Source organism: Phalangium opilio, unplaced genomic scaffold (assembly GCF_054372755.1).
Source record: "Phalangium opilio isolate 3A_F unplaced genomic scaffold, DU_Popi_V2 ptg000041l_1, whole genome shotgun sequence".
Lineage (NCBI taxonomy): Eukaryota > Metazoa > Arthropoda > Arachnida > Opiliones > Phalangiidae > Phalangium > Phalangium opilio.
The window spans coordinates 9,819,538-9,839,242 of NW_028324165.1; the positions used below are offsets into that span (position 1 = coordinate 9,819,538).

The following is a 19,705-nucleotide window of genomic DNA, read 5'->3' on the forward strand; positions in this document are numbered from 1 at the left end:
CAATGACTATAAGTAGCTATCTCATACTGTTTCCGTTTTGCAATAGATCTGAGGCCAAAATCCACGAAAAAAAGATAGATATGATTTTTCATGGATCTTAAGTCAGGAATAAATACAGCTAATATGAATTATTGTGTCCCCATATATCCCTTGTTAATTTCTAAGGGTTTGTGTGGCGGGCTCGAGAACTTCTCATAATTCTGATGACGTATTTTTAACTGCAATTTCATTGGTTGTTAGCAACGCGAGGTATACGTGAAACGAGATTGATTATTCACAAGGTAAAAGTCGTCATACATAACAGTTAGGCTAGCTTTACTTAGGGGTTGTTTATTAACTTATGATATATGAGAAAAGAATTTCACTTCGGTCAAAAAAAGGAACATCTAGCACCTTTTTCGTTAGGGTGCGACTATAGACCTTTTTTTTTCGTCGAACTTTCGATGCTATTAACCGCAAAGTTTCCCCCAACGAAGTGTCTTTTAGTAACCCCGTTAAATTGAAGATGAACCTCACGTCTGCCTTCCTAATCCTCCGTTTTTTCCACACTCTTTTACCTCAAGTGGAAGTGCTACCTCAAATTTTATAAATACACTAGCAGCAAAGGCACCCTGCGTTGCCCGTCAGCCCGTCGGGGGATATTTTTACTTTTCGGGCAGCCATATTTAAAGATGGCTGTCAATCGAAGCCCAGAGGTCATTAACCCCGTCTATAGAAAATAGTGAACCAGTGTACTGAATATTAGGGAAATCAGTTGAGCTGCAAGGAAGTAAATCCATAAAGAAGATTTAGGTTACATTTCTGGTCGCCATTTTTCAATATGGCGGCGGATGTGAAAAATATTTCTTATTGATTACCCACTACTTAAGATCTAACGTCCCTGTAAATTTTCAGCCTTCTAGATAAAGTGGTTTGGGCTCATGCGCGTCTATTATCAAAGAGTGGAGAAAAATGTTGGAAAATCCGATTCGCGCTTTGATCATTGGTAGCGTTTCTACTTTATCAACTATAGGAGAACATCAGGGTACTATAAAGAAAGTGTGGAAAAACTTTTAAGACTGTCAACGGGGTGAACTATAGGTAAAGAACGGACCCGGCTTCCCTTCCCTTATTGGCGCCAGTCTATTCCCTTATAGGCTTAATCTCTCTACCGAAAAGGTTCACCTTAAATCCCACACCATAATCCCCAAAAAAGCCATAGACTTATTCACTGCATTCATTCAACGTATTTCGTTAGATAAAAAATAAAGGTTATTTTTTCAATTATTCACGTGGTGTCCTGGTTTTTATGGGTTAAATAAAAGGTGAAACCAAAGTTATTACAGTTCTTAATTATAATCAATATGCAAATTAATTTTGAGAATATCAGTTCACTAATTTTAAATTAAAATTAAATTAATTATAGAAAACTTTATTTTTAAATGTATAATTGTTATTTTTAATTTGCTTTTAAAAATATACTGAATGCCAACCTCCAGGGGTAAAACTGATAATGTATTTCCTACCGGCCCCTGTAAAACATATACCCGCAATACACTAGTGTACGATTTTTTTAAAAATTCGTATCTTCCTTAATTCTGTACCGATTTAGTTGATTTTGAAGCCTAATTTAAGCCCAAAATACACTCTACATTATCTATACAAAACAAGTGACATTAAAGAAAAAAAATCATCCAGAATGCAAAGCCGACCTCCAGGGGTAAAACTGATAATGTATTTTCTACCAGCCCCTGTAAAACGTTTACCCGCAATACACCAGTGTACGATATTTTTCAAAAATTTGTATCTTCCATAATTCTGGACCGATTTAGTCGTTTTTTGATTCTAATTAAAGTCCAAATTACGTTCTAAACGTATTTGCACAGTAATTTGGCATTAAAAAATTTAAAACGTGGGAAACTTAAAAATTCAAACAAGGTTTGACGAAAATTTCAATTTAGCCGCAAGTAATATTATGTTGAAGAAATGTAATATTTCAAATTGCAACTCGCTAAGCCTAACGTGGAAACGACGTCGTCACGTCATGAATGTTTTTGATTGGTTCATAAACAATGCAATATATGAAGTGCTCACGCTTTCGATATAAGCAATAAGCACCTCCCCACTTAAGCCTAACCAATAAAAGGCTTAACTTTGATAGCTTTTTCGGGACTTTTGATGAAATTATTTCCGCAAGCCTGACTATGTGGTAAACAAAATATAGTCATTATATGCCATACCATAATCAGAAGTAGTTCAAACAGAAATTATCAAAAAGTGAACACCCTCAAAAAGATTGGCCTCATTGCTTACAAAGGCTCTCATAGGATCACTACTAGTTCTAACAACGCTCTCATTGGTCGAAGTTGCAGCCAATAAAAGAAAGGAACACGAAAAGGGTTAATTTCCTAGCTAATGAAATCAAAGCTTTATAGGCTGAAACTTTGCCCAATGAGAGCATCCCTCGGATTTTTCCAGGAAATATTTCAATCCTAACTTTGAAAATCAATCAAAAATAAATGCAGTGTTTCTTTATTATGATTTGTAGCCTCATTAACTAGGATTAACTTTTCACGCTCTCTCTTAATTTCATTTCGATTTAAATATAGTATAATATAATTTTAAAAATTAAAAACCATACAGCAAGGATTTCAATAACATCATTTTCACCTACTTCTACAATACACATCCCCCGATCTATTATCCAGAAACTCTCTTATATAGTAGATCTCCACAAACTAACTTCTCATTGGCGAAACCTAAAGTATACGCCGCTATAGATGGACATACAGGCCAAGAGAACATTAACACTAAGGCTCTGATAAGGTTGACCACAAAGTGTAGCGTTTAATCATAGAACTAGTCTATCTTTCAACACTGACAAGTATGATTTTCTCGATGGGATCAGTCAATAAAGAGGAACGTACTCCAAGAGGTATAGGGATCGCTAAGAACTTAATGGACATTGGGAGAAATATGGCTAGCGGTCAGTTGTTAGGGTCAAAAGCAACGCCGGATAACTTCAAAAAGAATTCTTCCCCCAAAGGTCTCTATAGTCTCTAAGCTCATCAATGGATACGCGTTGGGTTCAAACACCTACAAGGCATGCACTTTTTCGCGCCTTTTTCAACATCAGGTGCAAAAATCACTAGCTTTCATATAATCCTCTCTTTTCCCTGAAGTGGAGCACGAGTCAGGTATTAGTTAAGCTACAAGATGGCGGTATAAGGGATTAAAAGATAGCTTGAGTTCGATTCCGAATGCGCATTTTTTTTTCAACCTTGCGCAGTTAATAGTGGCGGACAGGTTCTGATCTAACGAAATGCAATGCGAAACACAGGTAGACCCAGTTTAACCAAGAAGTGATATCTAGTTTATTAGGGAGAAGGTATAAGATGCCTAAGTATTCGCGCGCCATAGTCCCAGTCCCCCATTCAAAATACAAGGGGGGGGGGGGGACGTAAAAGGAGGCCGGGCTATTTCGCCTCTCCTCAGTCGGAAAATAATACGTAATTTTCGCCATTGTCGTCGCACTGACGTGAGTTTTCAAGAACCAAAGAGATTATTTCTGGTTGTAATTTAGAGGCGGGGATTAACTCCGGACCTACTATACGTTTGGACTGGAGATAAAGCTGGAAATGTGGCGAATTTATACCTTATCAAATAATCTAGATATCACTTCTTGGTTTAAAGTAAAATCAAGGTAAATAGAGTTATGAGAAACATAATTTTACTGGGACTACACTGCTGGAGGCTTAATTACTTTCTTTTATTACTATTTACTTTTGCTAAATTACACTTAAAACCAACTCATCTGATTTCATTTCACAAATGACTTACAATAACTAAACCACGCTGTAAATCAACACATACCTTATAATCATCAAATCATATATACACCCTAAATCAATATTTAGCCGAAATTATACAGCTAACATCTTATTGGTTAACAAATTACGTCATTAAATTATCCTGTCAATAAAATATCCAATATAAAAAACGCAAGTACTTCATTGCTTATTTCCTGGGCTGCTTTTCCCTTAGGGAGTAGGGGGAGGGGGGTTAGGGGGCCGGAGTTTGGGCTTCTAGCAATTTTCTCAATCTAGGCATCTTAAGAGCTTGTCCAAGAAAACCAATACATTCAATTAAAGAGCCGGGGCACGCGCCCGCCAGCTTTTAATAAGACATAGCTAGGGGTCGAGAGAGAATCTACAAATTAATTCTGGCTATACCAAAAGTTTACTCAATCCACCACCACAAAAACCGGAAGCAAAAGGTCTACGGTACGGAATTACGCTATGTTTCATGGGCTATCTGCTTGAAGGGAGAGGGAAAGAGCGGGACAGGGTGTTGCGTTCAGTGCGACTAACCAAACTAACCGGTCTAAGGAAATTTTCAAAAAGGATAAAAGATTGGACCATAGATCTAAAAATAAAAAAAATATATAAAAAAAGGCGGGAAGTGTGTTGCGTTCAGTGCTTCTGACCAAATTAATCGGTCTATGGAACCGATGAGAACGATTCTCAGCTTGGAAAACTGCGAAAATATGCTCTAGGATTTCAGTATATCAAGGTCATTTAAGAAACAATACTACTTTGGCAATCCTAATTATAATTAGAGTCGATAACTAAGTAATTGAACGTTTATTAATTAGCATTTAAGTCATAATTAATGCATTTTCGGTTAATTTTAACTGGATCGCAGTACAAACAAGTTCTACTTCTAGATAAATCATAACATATTCAACGCTGAACCTATCTTTAACTTGACCAAGGCTTAAGATAAGTAATATTTAATGCAAAGGAAAACCTTGGCTTTGAGCTTCGGGTCAGGTTTTGCCTCTTAAATTGATGGTAGACCGGAAATTGGCTGTTGATTCAATCTATTTTAGCAAGCGTGTTCCGTGCGCCGGCCTGAAAAGCCGCCTTTTTTCCCTAGAATTTCCTATACACATCTATATGGCGAGTTTTCCCGCCAAATTTTGCGTTCGGGCGCTAAGCCTAACAGAGAAAGAGCCCTAGGAAGAAGGGCCCGAGCCCACTTCCGGTCGACATTGACGACGAAAAAAGATGGGAAGCAGTCACGTGACTTGATTTCCCGCCACGATCCGTACGATTCGGATTGAAACGTTGCAACCAGCGCGAGCTTGAAGTTGGCATAGAAAAGAGCGGGAAAAATTCATCTCACGTTCAAAGAGCTTTTCCGATAGAAACTTTTAAGAAACTTTGGAAGCGGGATAATTGTCTAAGGAATTTTCTTGAAGAGATTTTTTAGACAATCTTATTGGCTGTCATTAAGAGTAAAGGGGTACTTTATTTTTCAAGCACTCTCCACTAAGATTTAACACCGCTAAGCCTTATCAATCACGACGTAAACCACTCTCTCTTTTTTGCACCCTTAAGTATCGGGTCAGAGGTCATATATGTTCTGTGAATTCTTAAACAACATTGCAGTAAAACGTACGGATTTTTGAAGAATTCTGTATTGATATTTTTGTTTGATTTTGACGTTGTTTGAGATATTTTGAAGCTATATTAAATTAATTAATTAATGACTAATTGATTAATTAAGGATTCGTAATTAACCAAAACTTAATTTAAAAATAACGGAGCGTGAATTATAAGAAACTACAGTTGGTTACATTACTTAAATATGTACCTGTTTAAATAATTTCTAGAATTTATTCAATTACTAGCCCTGGGGCCCGCGGACCACATCTTGGCTCAAGCGTTAATTGAATATAAAAAATTCATCCTCTAATGTAACTGTACAAAAAAACCAAGTCTTCAACGTCGATGTTCTAAACATTACTTTACTATGCACCTGTTTAAATAACACCATTACTTGCCCTGAGTCCCGCGGACCTCAACTTGGCTCAATCGTAAATTGAATATAAAGAAAAATTCTCCTAAAATGTAACTGTGAAATAAAACCAACTCTTTAAAGCCGTTGGCCAAAACACGTCAACATCTAAAGCCAAACAAAATAATAAACACGTAAACATTTTCAACTAATACCGTCTCCAATCCAAAGTTTCTGGTAAACAGACTCGGAAAACCCCCAACCACTTTACAGACATCCAATTACACCCTGACAAATAAGCTAGCAACAACACTTAGTCCCGAGTAAGACAAGGCCAGGCAAGGGTGTCGCTTAGTTAATACTTGGGTAAAAAGCCATCTACTTGTACACATAACTGGCAACACATCAAAGATCGAGTAAACCTGGCTTACTTGCAGCTAGCTCTCACTTCTAAATTGCGTTTTCCTTACGCTTGGAAGCCTTTTCGTCACCTCGGAGGCAGTGAAAAATAAAAATAGGCGCGGAAATCGAAGCGTTATTTAAGTTCCTTTCTCGCTAAGCCTCGTCGCCCACGTTAACTCGCGACTGGACGGAGCCACTCAGCCTTGGATGCCCCCTTACAAGCTTAGATAAGGGGTGAAAATCCTCCGGAGATGACCTACATCCTTTCTAGGTTTAACACAGATGGCGTTAGCCCCGCGCGCCGCTTTTCCACTCAATTTTCAGAGGTTTACAAGCTCAAATGAAATCCTAACTTTCATTTATGGCGTACTTAAAGGGTATGGGTTGCGCTACAAACTATTGTGTAGGGTGGTTTTGTACTGGTTCAAAAAGATAGGAGTGCCTGATGTGTTTGTACAAATATTGGGGTATCTGATGGTTTTTGTTGCTCAGTTTGTACAAATATTGGGGTTATCAGACGTTTACGCTCCTGATTTTGACAAAACACTTGGGCTATCTGATGTTTTTGCTCCTCATGTTTGTACAAATATGGGGTATCTATACTTTTTGCTCCTCATGTTTGTACAAATATGGGGAATCTATACTTTTTGCTCCTCATGTTTGTACAAATATGGGGTATCTAATGTTTTTGCTCCTCATGCTTGTACAAATATGGGGTATCTATACTTTTTGCTCCTCATGTTTGTACAAATATGGGGTATCTAATGTTTTTGCTCCTCATGCTTGTACAAATATGGGGTATCTAATGTTTTTGCTCCTCATGTTTGTACAAATATGGGGTATCTAATGTTTTTGCTCCTCATGTTTGTACAAATATGGGGTATCTAATGTTTTTGCTCCTCATGCTTGTACAAATATGGGGTATCTAATGTTTTTGCTCCTCATGTTTGTACAAATATGGGGTATCTAATGGTTTGTACAAATATGGGGTCTCTGATGGTTTGTACAAATATTGGGATCATCAGACGTTTTTGCTCCTGATTTTGTGCAAAACAATTAGGGTAGCGTGAGTTGTATCACTCCAAATTATGAGCAGCACAACTGGGGCTGTATGAAAAATTTTAGCTCATGATTTTCTACAAAACGATTGGGGATTGGGGTATGAGATGTTTGCACAACTAGAGTTCCCAGTGTGACAAAAAATATATATCTCTCATATCAAGTATCTCTTGAAACGTGCGTATTAGTATCCCTTTAGGTTGCCTGAGGGCGCGTAACGCGATGGATGGGAACTCGCAGAAAATTGAAAATTATCGTCGCTTCGATTGATACCGAAGTGAAGTGAAGTGAGTTTAGTTTTTGCGTGGTTTAGCCGTGGGAGGAGATTTCGTAAAACTTGCAATAACATTTCACAAACCTTCTACGCCTAGTATATAAAATTTGGCTTAGGGTAAACGTAATTTACATTACTTCGAAGTAATTAATCAGCTAACGTATATCCTACGGCCCCTTTTAGAATGTTGTTATGTCTTGCACGTGAAGCCAGCTTCCAGGGGAAACAGTTCCCATGTTAACTCTACGAGCCCCTGTAGAACTGTTTACCACGCGATACACAAATGTTAAATGTTACAAATTTGTAATATTTTGTAGTTACTGCACGATATTATGAAGGGTTTGCGATGTAAAAAAATTTAAAATCGTGATCTATTTAAGATTAAAACCTGTAGTTCCAATGAAATCATATTTGCTTTAAATTTAACACTTTAAACTGTAATTAATTCAATTTAATCTAATATAGAGTTTCAAAATATTAAGCCTAAAACACTTAAGCCTGAACACGTTACAAAACACATAAGCCTAAAACACGTTACAAAATACTTAAGCCTAAAACATACTACAAAATACTTAAGCCTAACACAATCACCAAGGCCTAACCCACACACAAAACTACAAAAACATCTAAACCTAATCCACACTCTTTAATTTAAAAATTTCAAATAAACAATCTGAGAATACTCAGTTACTAATTCCTTTTCACTTAAAACCAAAGGTAAACAAACCCGAGCTGAGCCGAGCCGTGAGTGCTAAGGTTCCATTTCCAAAGAGCTATTTTGAGGTTTTGTAAGTGGGAAGATAAACAAAGTAAACTTACCTCTTAAGCCTCGGTCGATTTTCGGCACCAAATTTTTCATTTGAAAAATCGGAAAACTCCTTTTCCTTTGCGTTTTGATATTAAAACTAGAGCGTGTTTAAGCTCTTGGATTCCGAGTAGTTAATCTAGACATAATTAAAAACGATATGATATACATTTTAGTGGTATAAAAATGTTCATTTTTAATCATCATTTGTTTTATAAGGTCCTATTTCAGCGCGCGTTGTAATACATAGTTTTAAATTGTTTGTTTTTGGGAGTTAATTCTTGTATTACTTGTGGGTTGGTTTTTTTTTGTTATATTTTAATTATTTTTAACAGACATGTTTTTAATATATTTCGGTATTTTACTGAACTACTGACTTAACTTTTTTTTTAGTTTTTCTTTACTAATGTATTTACAATTATAATATTGTTATTATGTATATTGCCTATTTTAACTCGTGATTTTTTTATATACATAGATATAAGAAATATATGAAAATTTGAGACTAAATTATTTTAATAAAATTGAAAGTAAATAGCATTAAAATTGTCACCAAATCACCCATGTTTAATTTTTCGGTGAACAAGATCGTATGTTTGAAAAAAAAGTGTTGGAGGTTTGATGGAAATATTTATGTTTTTTGGTTTTTTAACATATACTACTAATTAAAAAATATATTGTATGAATTTATATATATTTCTTATATCTATGATTTTAGCATGTAATGTATATAAATTAACATATAAGGGGTTAGTTTTAATTTGGTTATAATCGTAATATTACTCAATTTTTCACATTTTTTTTCTCTAAAAATATATTTTAACTGTAATTTATTTACAATTTACAATTCTTCATTTTTTAGAATTTTAACTATCATGTTACTACCTACCTTAAATGGGAGGGGTCTAAATTCATCTACTGGAATTTTTTTTCTTTAAATGAAAAATACTACTACAATAGTAGGAATTTCATTCTAAAACCTACTACATCTTAGTACCTCCCATTTCATCCCATAACTTAGTATTTTTCCTACTACCCATTAAATAAAACTACTATCATAGAACCATCGCTCCCTACTTCTTTTAGTGATCTAAAAAAGCTACTACAAAAACGATTGGAGCATTTGTTATTTTTTTTAAATTGTTTTGTTGTATTGTCGTGGCAACCCTTGATTGGCTGAGTTATAAATGACGTTTTTTAATACGTCATTATACTCAAATCCAAAAATGGTAAATATATAAAGTTATATCACTTTTTCGGAGTTAAATTTTAATTGTTTTTAATTAATATTTAATCTAAAAGCTAATGGGGAGGATCCTCGGCTAATGCTATGTACAATTTAGGCGGCCTAATTAAAATTAATCATTATTTAACCATTGATATTAACCATTAATTAACCAATAATAATTAAAATGAACCGGTAATTAACCATTAAATCTAACCGTTAATTAACCGTTAAATCTAACCGTTAATTAACCGTTAAATTTAACCGTTAATTAACCGTTAAATTTAACCGTTAATTAACCGTTAAATTTAACCGTTAATTAACCGTTAAATCTAACCGTTAATTAACCATAAAATTTAACCGTTAATTAACCGTTAAATCTAACCGTTAATTAACCGTTAAATCTAACCGTTAATTAACCGTTAAATCTAACCGTTAATTAACCGTTAAATCTAACCGTTAATTAACCGTTAAATTTAACCGTTAATTAACCGTTAAATTTAACCGTTAATTAACCGTTAAATTTAACCGTTAATTAACCATAAAATTTAACCGTTAATTAACCATAAAATTAACCCTTAATTAACCATAAAATTTAACCGTTAATTAACCATAAAATTTAACCGTTAATTAACCATTAATTAACCTTTAAAATTATATTTAAATCGTAAAAACATTTTAGAAAAAATAAAATTTAAAAATTAATTACAAAACCGAATTGATTTAATTTTATTTACGCCTAAACCTTGGCTACTATATATATATTACAGAAGTAGATAACTCGAAGTACATAATTTTATATATTATTTCTAATAAGTTATGGACTTCTGATTTTAAAAAGGTACCGGGGAAGGATTGTGTATTGCATTAATAATTTTTTCTTCTTCAATATAACACGATTACACGGCTAATCCAAGTTCTAAATTATTTACAATATTTTCCACTATAATTAAACTAACTAATTAAATAAATTAATTAGTATAGGGTGTGGATTTAAATTTATTTTCATACTGTATATAAAATTGTTTATGGATTGTCGAGAATGAACTTTAAAAAACAATTAATAGTTTTTCTGTTATATTTTTTTTTTCTTTTTTAACGGTTGTCAAAAATTAAAAAGTGTCTTTTTAATCTTTCTTTTTCAATTTTTAAAAACATTGAATTGGACCCCTATTGGTACGCATTACCAGGTCAGATCAGTTTAGTTCAGTTCAATTAAGAGTGGTCCTATTCAATGTCGCGCTCGCGCACAATGTATGTTCGCGCACAGTTTCGTTTTTTAAATAACGACGTGATTGGTTATGATCATCTAGTGACGTAATCGTTACATATACGCCCCAATAAAATGTCACTATATATAGCATTGACAGTTCCTTCAACGTGAAATCGAGGCTGTTTCCGGTGTGCTCTCGCACGCCATTGGCTGGAGGTGTCTATTACTTGAGTCTCCACTACCTGAACCGGCACGTGAACATAAAATCAATTGTGAAATTGATATATATGAACATATGCTTTAAATAAGCGAGATCAGGGAGATTCTATGGAGGGGAGCCTAACGCTGAAACGACTGAAAGAGTCCGTTTCTCTCTGATGCGCAGAACGATGCACAGTTTTGAAAAGCGAGGCTACACGCAGCTTACCAAGACTCCCACTAAGCGAGTCTCCCATGCCATGCTGTGTTACTTTAGCACCTATTTATTTACTTTTTCAATATATTGACAATGGCGGTTTCGGGGACAACCATGACACTGGGTAATTGAGATGAAGTTATTTATTCCTAACGCAAAATTAATTTGCACTAGCGACATATATGCAAGAGAAGCTCCTCTAGCTTCCATAAAACTGTCAAGTAACCATATCCTTCATTTTTAAAGCCCCTTTTAATTCAGGATGCAAACTTATCTCGACAATAGTGACAAGTAACCTTGTCTCTAAGGTATTGTACAAGTACATTCGTTAAGGATTTGAGGTACTAGACGGGTCTCGAAAAATGAGGTCGTCGTTTTGACACTTCGCTAAATACTTGTAAATGCAAGAACATATATATGGTTTGAGAACACGTTAGATAACATTGGGCCGTTACACGCTTGTACATGGAGGTGATGGGTGAAGGAACTCATTGGAAAAACTGAGGTCGAAGGTGTACTACAGCCCAATTCAACGTTCTCAGTTCTTATATGGGTTCTTGGCAAATGCTCTCCTAATTAGGGGTATTTTTTGTAAAAGCATCTTCGCCTTTTATGATATGTTTTAGCGCTAAGTTTTGGTTTTGAAAGGTGATTGGACAGAAATCCAGGCGTGTTTGCTATTTTTTAGAAGAACTATTTATCGCGAATTAAAAGGTACTAAAAGGAAGTAAGTTGGTCGTCAAAGTGAGGCAAAAACAAAGTTCAAAACAGATAGGTGATTTCGTTTAGGCCTTGGCAAAAGTATTTCCACAAGATTTAAGTACACTTTTCGCGTTCCCTTCTTTGATTGGCTGAAACTTTGACCAATAACAGCGCTGTTTGAATTTTCCGGAAAATTCGGATTTGGGGAAACTTTTTAAATTAATTTTGGGCCTTTGAAAAACATTTTTGAATTCACGCATTCTAACTCGATTAAAATCAACTTATCTCAACACTTCCTCTAAACTTAACTGCTAAGCCTTTTTCTTTTCAAGTAGGGGTCAAAATTCACGAGTAGGTTAAAAGATAATATTTGTGGATACACATCCCGTCGAAGCTTCAGTAAAAGAGGAACCACAAAGGGTTGGGGGTAAAGAAGTATAAAAACGTTTGTATAATATAACCCACCTAGTAAACTATTTTCATTCTTAAGCCTTGGTTGGAAACCTTTCCCGCCCTTTTCTATGTAGGGTAGCAAACATTTCAGAAAGGCACACACACAAGGCGAGATAGCTAAGCCTAACGCGAATCTTCTCGACCTTACAAGCAAAACCCATCAACACGTTGCCCGAACAAACCCTCGCCGCAAACATTGTCAAGTATGAAAAAGTAAATTTAACAACATAAAGTCGCCTAGAATGGACATTCAAATTAAACTTGAAAACTTTTACACAAGTGTTTACATGGTATATAAAAAACGTTTATCTGGACCAAAGCAGACCAACATAAACCTTGATGTTACTTGACGCGAAAGTGTTTTGGGGTATATTTCAAAAGAATATATAACCTGGATTTATGGATGTACAGGGTGTTGTATAGTGCAAGAAACAGGACGAACATAAAAAGTCTACGCGAACAAATGTTTTATAGCTAAGACTAGGTCAGTGTAGTATAATTTTTGGAGGTATTAGACTGGGTAGTCACACTGTATAATTTGTGTACACGGTCTGTAGGAGTGATTAGCCCCTCGGAGCAATATACGATTTAAGTAAAAATGTTACATATTTTCAAGCTTAGTGCAAATAGAAAATGTTTGTTATAAATGAAAAACCAGTGTTCAAAATTGCAAAAATGCGTATCACCATTAAAGACAAGAATTAAAATCAACTACAATTATTATTACTAATTATTAGTGAGGCTCAAAGTTTTGCCATAGTAAGATGCAAAGGCTTAGGATTTAAATTCACTAGCCAAGGCTTAGCTTCAAATATATACCGACGCTTATAACAACAGCACATGCATTGAATAATTAAAAAAAAAAACCAACCACAACAGTAATACCAATCAATCAATGAACCAAAGTCAAACTTGTATTACAAAAGCTTAGATATTGAGTTCAAAAAATATTAAAAATAAGAGTGCAAAGCCTAGACTTAAGAAATTAGGCTTACCTTATGGAAATGGCAGGCGCATTTTCCTTGCAGAAAATCCTTATACCTGGCTACAGTCATGTTGAATGTGTCAATGACTTCGAAATTGTAGTGTTTGGCAAAATAGGCCAGATCTCGATTATGGAATAAAAGTTTGCGTTGCTCTTCCTGTAAAGATTTATTTGAAACAAGTTGGGGTCGCATTAAGGCTTGGTCTATTTAATTCACTCCGATACGTGGTCCAAGGCTTAACGCGCTAATTTTAACTGAAAAACTTGGGTCAAAATGATGAGTCACCTGTTTCACAGTAGAAACGTTTCGTCAAATAGATGAGGCATAAATAAGACCTAGATTTGTTAGTTAAATATCAGGCTAAGCCTTGGCACACGTTAAGGAATAAGGTTTATTAAAAATTAAATTAATTTTAATTTTAATTTAATTTAAATTAAATTAATTAAATGAAGTGGCTTACCAGTGATAGAGAACGAAGTCCTTCCACCATCTGATGAAAACCAGATCCCAATGATTTTACGAACAATCTAATGCCTTGTAATCGTTCACTGTTTAAGAAAAAAAATAAATATGCCGAGGCTTAGCTACGACAAACGATTCTATTCTAAGTCCCTAACTATAGGAACCTAAGGGAATATCATTAACTCCGCGCTTGCGCAGACGTACATAAATTAGAAAGCATTAGTTTGCCTACCAGAAACGTTTTTTAATGGATTGTCTAGTAGACCAAAATAATAGAAAATTTATGTCTATTAAACTCACACTTTAAGCGCTTTCAACAGCATAAGTAAATGTTGGGTCGCAAGCCAATGAACACCTCCGACCACAAGTACCGTGTTGGTGTTATTTGCAACAGGACGGGACCTTTAAAATGTAAAACAAAGATAACAAAGTTAAACTTAGGTTGCCAGTTAATTCCGTCATGTGTTGGTTTCTCTGCAATTAGTTTATTGAATTGGTCTATAGGCTAAACTTACTTTTGTATTAGTTGGTACACAGCCTTTTCAAAAACGGGTCTTTCCTTAGTTGGTAACCAAAACTGTGGATAATAGGCGAAGCTGACAGCGGTTCGGTGGTTGTTAAGGTTATCGTAAACCCGAATGTCGTGTGTCTTGTCCCATTCTGTTAGAGTACCGTTAACTCTTTCCATGATGTACTCCATCATGCCACGGTTTGTTGAATCACCAATGAACAGTAGCTGTTTCAGGGTAATACCAGGATTTTAGGCTTAGGTCTTGCGTTGGATTTTAGGCTTAAGTGTCGCGATAAAATTAGGCTTAGATCTTGCATTTTTATTTGGGCTAAAGTGTCGCGATGGACTTTAGGTTAAATTATTGCGATGGAATTAGGCTTAGGTATTGTGATGGCATTTTTGACTAGGGTCTTCAGAGTGTGTCCACGTACCTTTTTGTGCGCTAGACAGTTAGTCAAAGCGGATTTGCTGAGAACAGGATGACGGCAATGATACGGTTGCCATAATGCTTCTTTCCAGTAACACGTTTTACGATCGACACATGCGCGGCACGGTAGAACCCACCGACCAGGAGCGTCACCAGCGTTACAGATACGTTTCATAGAGGAACGGGTTACGAAAGTGGACCAATCACTTGCTCGACTCGCGTCTAGTTGCACGCCGCACGTTTCGTGAGGTGACATAAGCATTTCGCATTCCTGTCAAATATAAAAATTTCCAAATTAACATATAAAGCTAGTTTAAAACTATCAAACTATTAAATTTTTGTCTGCCAGAACTTGAGTCAAACTCCAATTAACACGTATCCAAACTTTATGAGTACAAAATTTTCCCCAAAAACTTTCAAATTTCGTTATAAAATTACTTTTTCCAACTAAATCACGTACTTAGGTAAATATCCCACAATTCCGTTCGCGCCTTTCCCACGAACTAAAAACTTTGCTAAAACCACGTTCCTTCTACCATATGGGTCTTATTAAATTTCCCAATAGGGGATGGCAAAACTGGACTGCATGGGCAGAGCGCATTCAAACACATTGTATAAACGAACCTGCGTCAAACTGCAAACTTGATGAGGTTCACCGGGCTCGAATGGTAACTCTCCGTAGGTGACGTCCTGTCGTCTTATAATCAAGGTGTAGGTATTCACGATCCACGGCGTTTTATGCGAGACATCAACAACGTGGAACACAATACGGTTGTCACCTATTCCCAGGGTATAGTTGGTAAATCTGTGAAAATAAGAAAAATACACACACTAAATTTAAATATTTTCAATTATGGAGTTTGTATATATAAATATAAACATTTTATTATAAAAGTGAACTTCTCATACAGAGTTGCACAATGGAGTTTAAAATAAGTTAAGTCTGTTTAAACGAAAGTAGATTATTGTCGAAGTTATCGTAACTATAAACATATAATAAACTTACGCCTATCTTAAAGGGGTTGCGACGGGTCAAGAAAACTTGGTAATATTAGAGAATTGGGCCAAGAAGGTCAGGGAAAGTCAGGGAATTTTATTTTGTTTGGGAAACGTTAAAGTTCGTGGGTTTGAACAAAAAATGAAACATTGAATTTAAAGATTCAGAGGGTTATAAAAAGTCATGGAAAACTCATGGAAATATCAGGGAATTTCAAAATGGGCACGAAAGCTGCGGGATAAGTTAGGGAAGTTCGGGAGTTTTAACAAATTCTTGGGTTGCAGATTTGCACGAAACAATAAAAAAGTTTCAAAACTAAATACCTACAATTAAGAATATTGACCTACTTATAAACCATAATAATTCTTATAAAAAATATACCATTAACCTTTGACCTGAAATCATGGAAAAAATCGTATATAATATAATCAGGGAAAATCTGTTATAGGCCTTTGTGCCTGAAACCATATTATGTGTCAACCCTAAAATTTAATAGACAAAAATAATTCACTTCTGATTTAGAAGCATTGGGGCTTGGCCTAACTCGACAAAGAGAGTTGGGCAGAAGGGGGAGGAAGGGGTTTCATGCATAATTCATCCCTAGATGGGGTTTCCTGTCGCATTTAAGGTCAAGAGAGCGGACACCTTTGACATCCCGCTCTTGATGTATTACCGTCGTGCAAAAGTTCGACTAGGCCTATACTCGGCAATTTCTTTTTTTTTTTCATGGGGACCTTTTTCTTTTCACCTCACTGATTCGATTATCTCAACTCTACCCATAACCCCCTCTACCGGAAAAACCTTTTAATAATAATTACAGGATGACTCTAGGGGTCACGACAGGTGAATTGCTTTCTAAAAGGATCACGTGCTGGGTAAAGAGATGCTTTATTTAAAGGTTTAATTTAATTTTACTGTTTAATTAGATAAAGTAATTAGGCACTGGAAAGGCTAATGAAGGTTTTAATTTCGTATAGTGTTTTATCTGTATGCCCTTTGACACTGGCACAATTAAGTACCTCTGTACTTTGTGCTTTGTCATATCCAGTAAATAAAATTCCATTCTAATTTTCTCAGTATGCCAAACATAGCTCACCACTTTCTGTTATTTCATATTTGCCTCTGATAGTAGCGAACCGAGTAACACTAGAAGTGTATGAAATTGAATTAGATTTTCATCTAAGACGTTGTCCCATTGTCACATCGTACCGGTAGGGGGTGGTATCCTTCCTCTTAGAGCACCACCACAACTTTTTCCCTACTTGGGGTCAACCTAAAGGTTAGATCTATAGACCTGACATTTACTTTTATTGTCAGATCTAACCTACCAAAAGTAACTCCACCCTTTCCTTAGCTGGGATTAAATGTACCCAATTCTTTTTAGTCTTGTTCTACTGGAGTCAATTTTCCTAAGAGGTGCCAAATGCCACGACGCGAGATCTATATTAGAGGAGAGAGGTGAAATGGAGTAGTAATCTCCAGACCTATAACGTAGCCTCTGTACAATGCCATCTAGGGATAGGGCAACGAAGTCCTCCCAGAATCCTCAGTTTTGGTGGGGTCGTCCGATTACATGATAAACGTAGACAATGTCACCTGTGACTTAAAAATAGAAGCTAATACGTGAGAACTAGCTTTTATTTTCAAATGGCGCTAGGAGGCAGCACTTAACAATCTACCAAAGGTGGTAGGAACGTCGACACTGCCCCCTGTGTCTTTAAAAATAGAAGCTAATTCAAGAGACGTAGCTTTTCTATTTTTAAATGGCGCTAGGTGGCAGTACTTAACAATCAGTCTACCAAAGGTGGCAGGAACGTCGACAATGCCCGTGTCTTAAAAATAGAAGATAATTCAAGAAAACTATCTTCCATTTTAAATGGCGCTATGCGGCAGCACTTAACAATGAATCAACCAAAGGTGATATACGAACGTCGACAATACCATCTGTGTCTAAAAAATTAAAGCTAATTCGTCAGAACTGGATTCAATTTTAAAATGGCGCTAGGCGGCAGTACTTAACAATCTCCTACTAAAGGCCAAGAGCGTGCGCGAGGTGCTCTGGGAGACTTGCATTGCTGCAAATGGCTTAGCATGAACAATCTACTCCATTTAATCTCTATTCTCCAAGGCGATATCACGGACTCACGTCTTGTCGTGTCGTGAAACTGCAACTCCTTCCATAGCACGCTCTTTCCTTTGAGCACTTTGGATTTCATTCTATACTTCCTTCTTCCACCGCGAGCCCTGACAAATATTTTGTAGCGCATTTTGCCCGCGGTTTAAGCTGGGCTTTTGTGTAGCGAACCTTAGGCGTGTGCCTTTGGAAGGCGCCAATCTTATATATGGTTTAGGGTTACATTCGAGGTTTTGAATTTCAGCAGGAAATTGAATTTAGAAGAAATTTTATGCTCAGAATAGAGTGGTGTATATACAGGGTGTTTCTGATAAGTCTGTATACCATAAATTAAGGGAGACTGTGTTCTTTGGGAAAACGATTTTGAGTCGAAAACGTTCTATACTTCTATTTATTTCCATTTTGTTTACCACAAGGGACAATGCTGTTTTCGAGTTATGATTTGACTCAGTGTTTTAGGGATGACCCCTTAATTATATCAAATTAGAAATAATTGTCTAAATCAGTTTCTTAATTAAATTTAATGGGTCATCCGTAAAATACTCCAACAACAATCTTAACTCGAAAACAGAGTGTCCCTTGTGGTAAACAAAATGGAGGCGATAGAAGTACAGATGTTACATTTTCGACTCAAAATCGATTTCCCAAAGAACAAACATCCCCCTTAATTTATGCCACCAGACTTATCAGAAACACCCTGTAAATTTAATACTATACTATGGCAGTTGAAATTAAATTAAAATGGAGTTCCCTCTATATATAGTTTTGTCAAGATCAAAAGTATGTATAAAATTGGACTTGGTGTCAGAGTGGATATCCTTTGACCCTAAAGGTATATCCGTTGAAAACTCCAATGTCAATTTAAATGAAGAGGTTGCTAGATCTTATGAATGTTCCCTATAGGTGATGGGTTTTAAAACTGAACTGAACTGGTATACAGAAGGGCACATGAGCTTTCTTTGTCCACTTGCAAATTAAAATATAAATAATAAGGGATTAACGGTACGCGATAGATAGATCAGCTCGAGGAAATTAATTTATTAATTAACGATTAGCGTTAACACTAATTAGGGTACATCAAGGGAACTTCAGCTGCTCATTCAGTCAACTCGCTGAATATTAATAAAGATCATAGGTACGCGTAACTGGGGACGTAAGGGTTCTGTATTGTTGTCTGAATGGTGGTATATCAAGGTCACTTTAAACTAAGAAATTAATTAATTTCAAAGATGGTATGAGAAGTAAATTAAATCCCCCTGAAATACTTATTTAGCATGACCCTCTTCAAAATCCCAGAAACTTCCAAGTCTAGAGTCCATGATAGACCCTAGAACTGACCTTTCAACTTGACCACCAGTAACCATAACTGCAAAAACTCAAAAACTAACAATAGAAACAAACTCAAAACTGCAATAATCGTAAGTAGTTACGTAAAGCATATCAAATCTCTTTCAATGCTTAAGCGAAACGTAGGATGGGTGTGGCCCTCCAAACGAAGAAGGGGGGATTAGGGGGTTGACCCGGGGGTTTGAAGGGGTGTTGTCCATTTTGGGGGAGGGAGGAGAGGGGAAAGGTGAGCTTAAAGTGCCTCGGTTTGAACGGACATCCGGTAGCTATAATTGCATTGACCCCATACGTGGAATACCTCTTGAATCTCAAAAAAGGCTCTTGAATGAATTTTGCTTAGCTCCGCTTTTCATTTGGAGGGAGATTTTGATAATAATACAGTGCTATGCGTTTAAAATAATGCACGACTAGCTGTATCATTCATTTAGACAGCTACAAGATGCGGGACGTCTACATAGATATGAGAAAGTATGGGCATAAACAGAAACTCTAATTTCATTTACCTGCCACCA

General features: G+C 36.0%; 1 protein-coding gene across 5 annotated transcripts in view; it reads right to left on the reverse strand.

Moving 5' to 3' along the window:
- LOC149679837 (cadherin-like and PC-esterase domain-containing protein 1) overlaps positions 1-19,705 on the reverse strand; it is a 121,864-nt gene that overhangs the window by 66,823 nt on the left and 35,336 nt on the right. For 3 of the 5 annotated variants that reach the window (XM_089835651.1, XM_089835652.1, XM_089835653.1), the window contains 7 exons: positions 15,340-15,520; positions 14,720-14,986; positions 14,293-14,513; positions 14,078-14,179; positions 13,776-13,863; positions 13,325-13,471; positions 8,492-11,001 (listed from right to left, as the gene is read on the reverse strand). In XM_089835651.1, the coding sequence (XP_089691777.1) occupies positions 10,852-11,001; positions 13,325-13,471; positions 13,776-13,863; positions 14,078-14,179; positions 14,293-14,513; positions 14,720-14,986; positions 15,340-15,520 (1,156 nt within the window). In that variant the 3' untranslated portion in view covers positions 8,492-10,851. Of the gene's footprint in view, positions 1-8,335; positions 8,461-8,491; positions 11,002-13,324; positions 13,472-13,775; positions 13,864-14,077; positions 14,180-14,292; positions 14,514-14,719; positions 14,987-15,339; positions 15,521-19,705 lie in introns of those variants that run through there. The other 2 variants (XR_016365900.1, XR_016365901.1) reach the window with 1 other exon arrangement.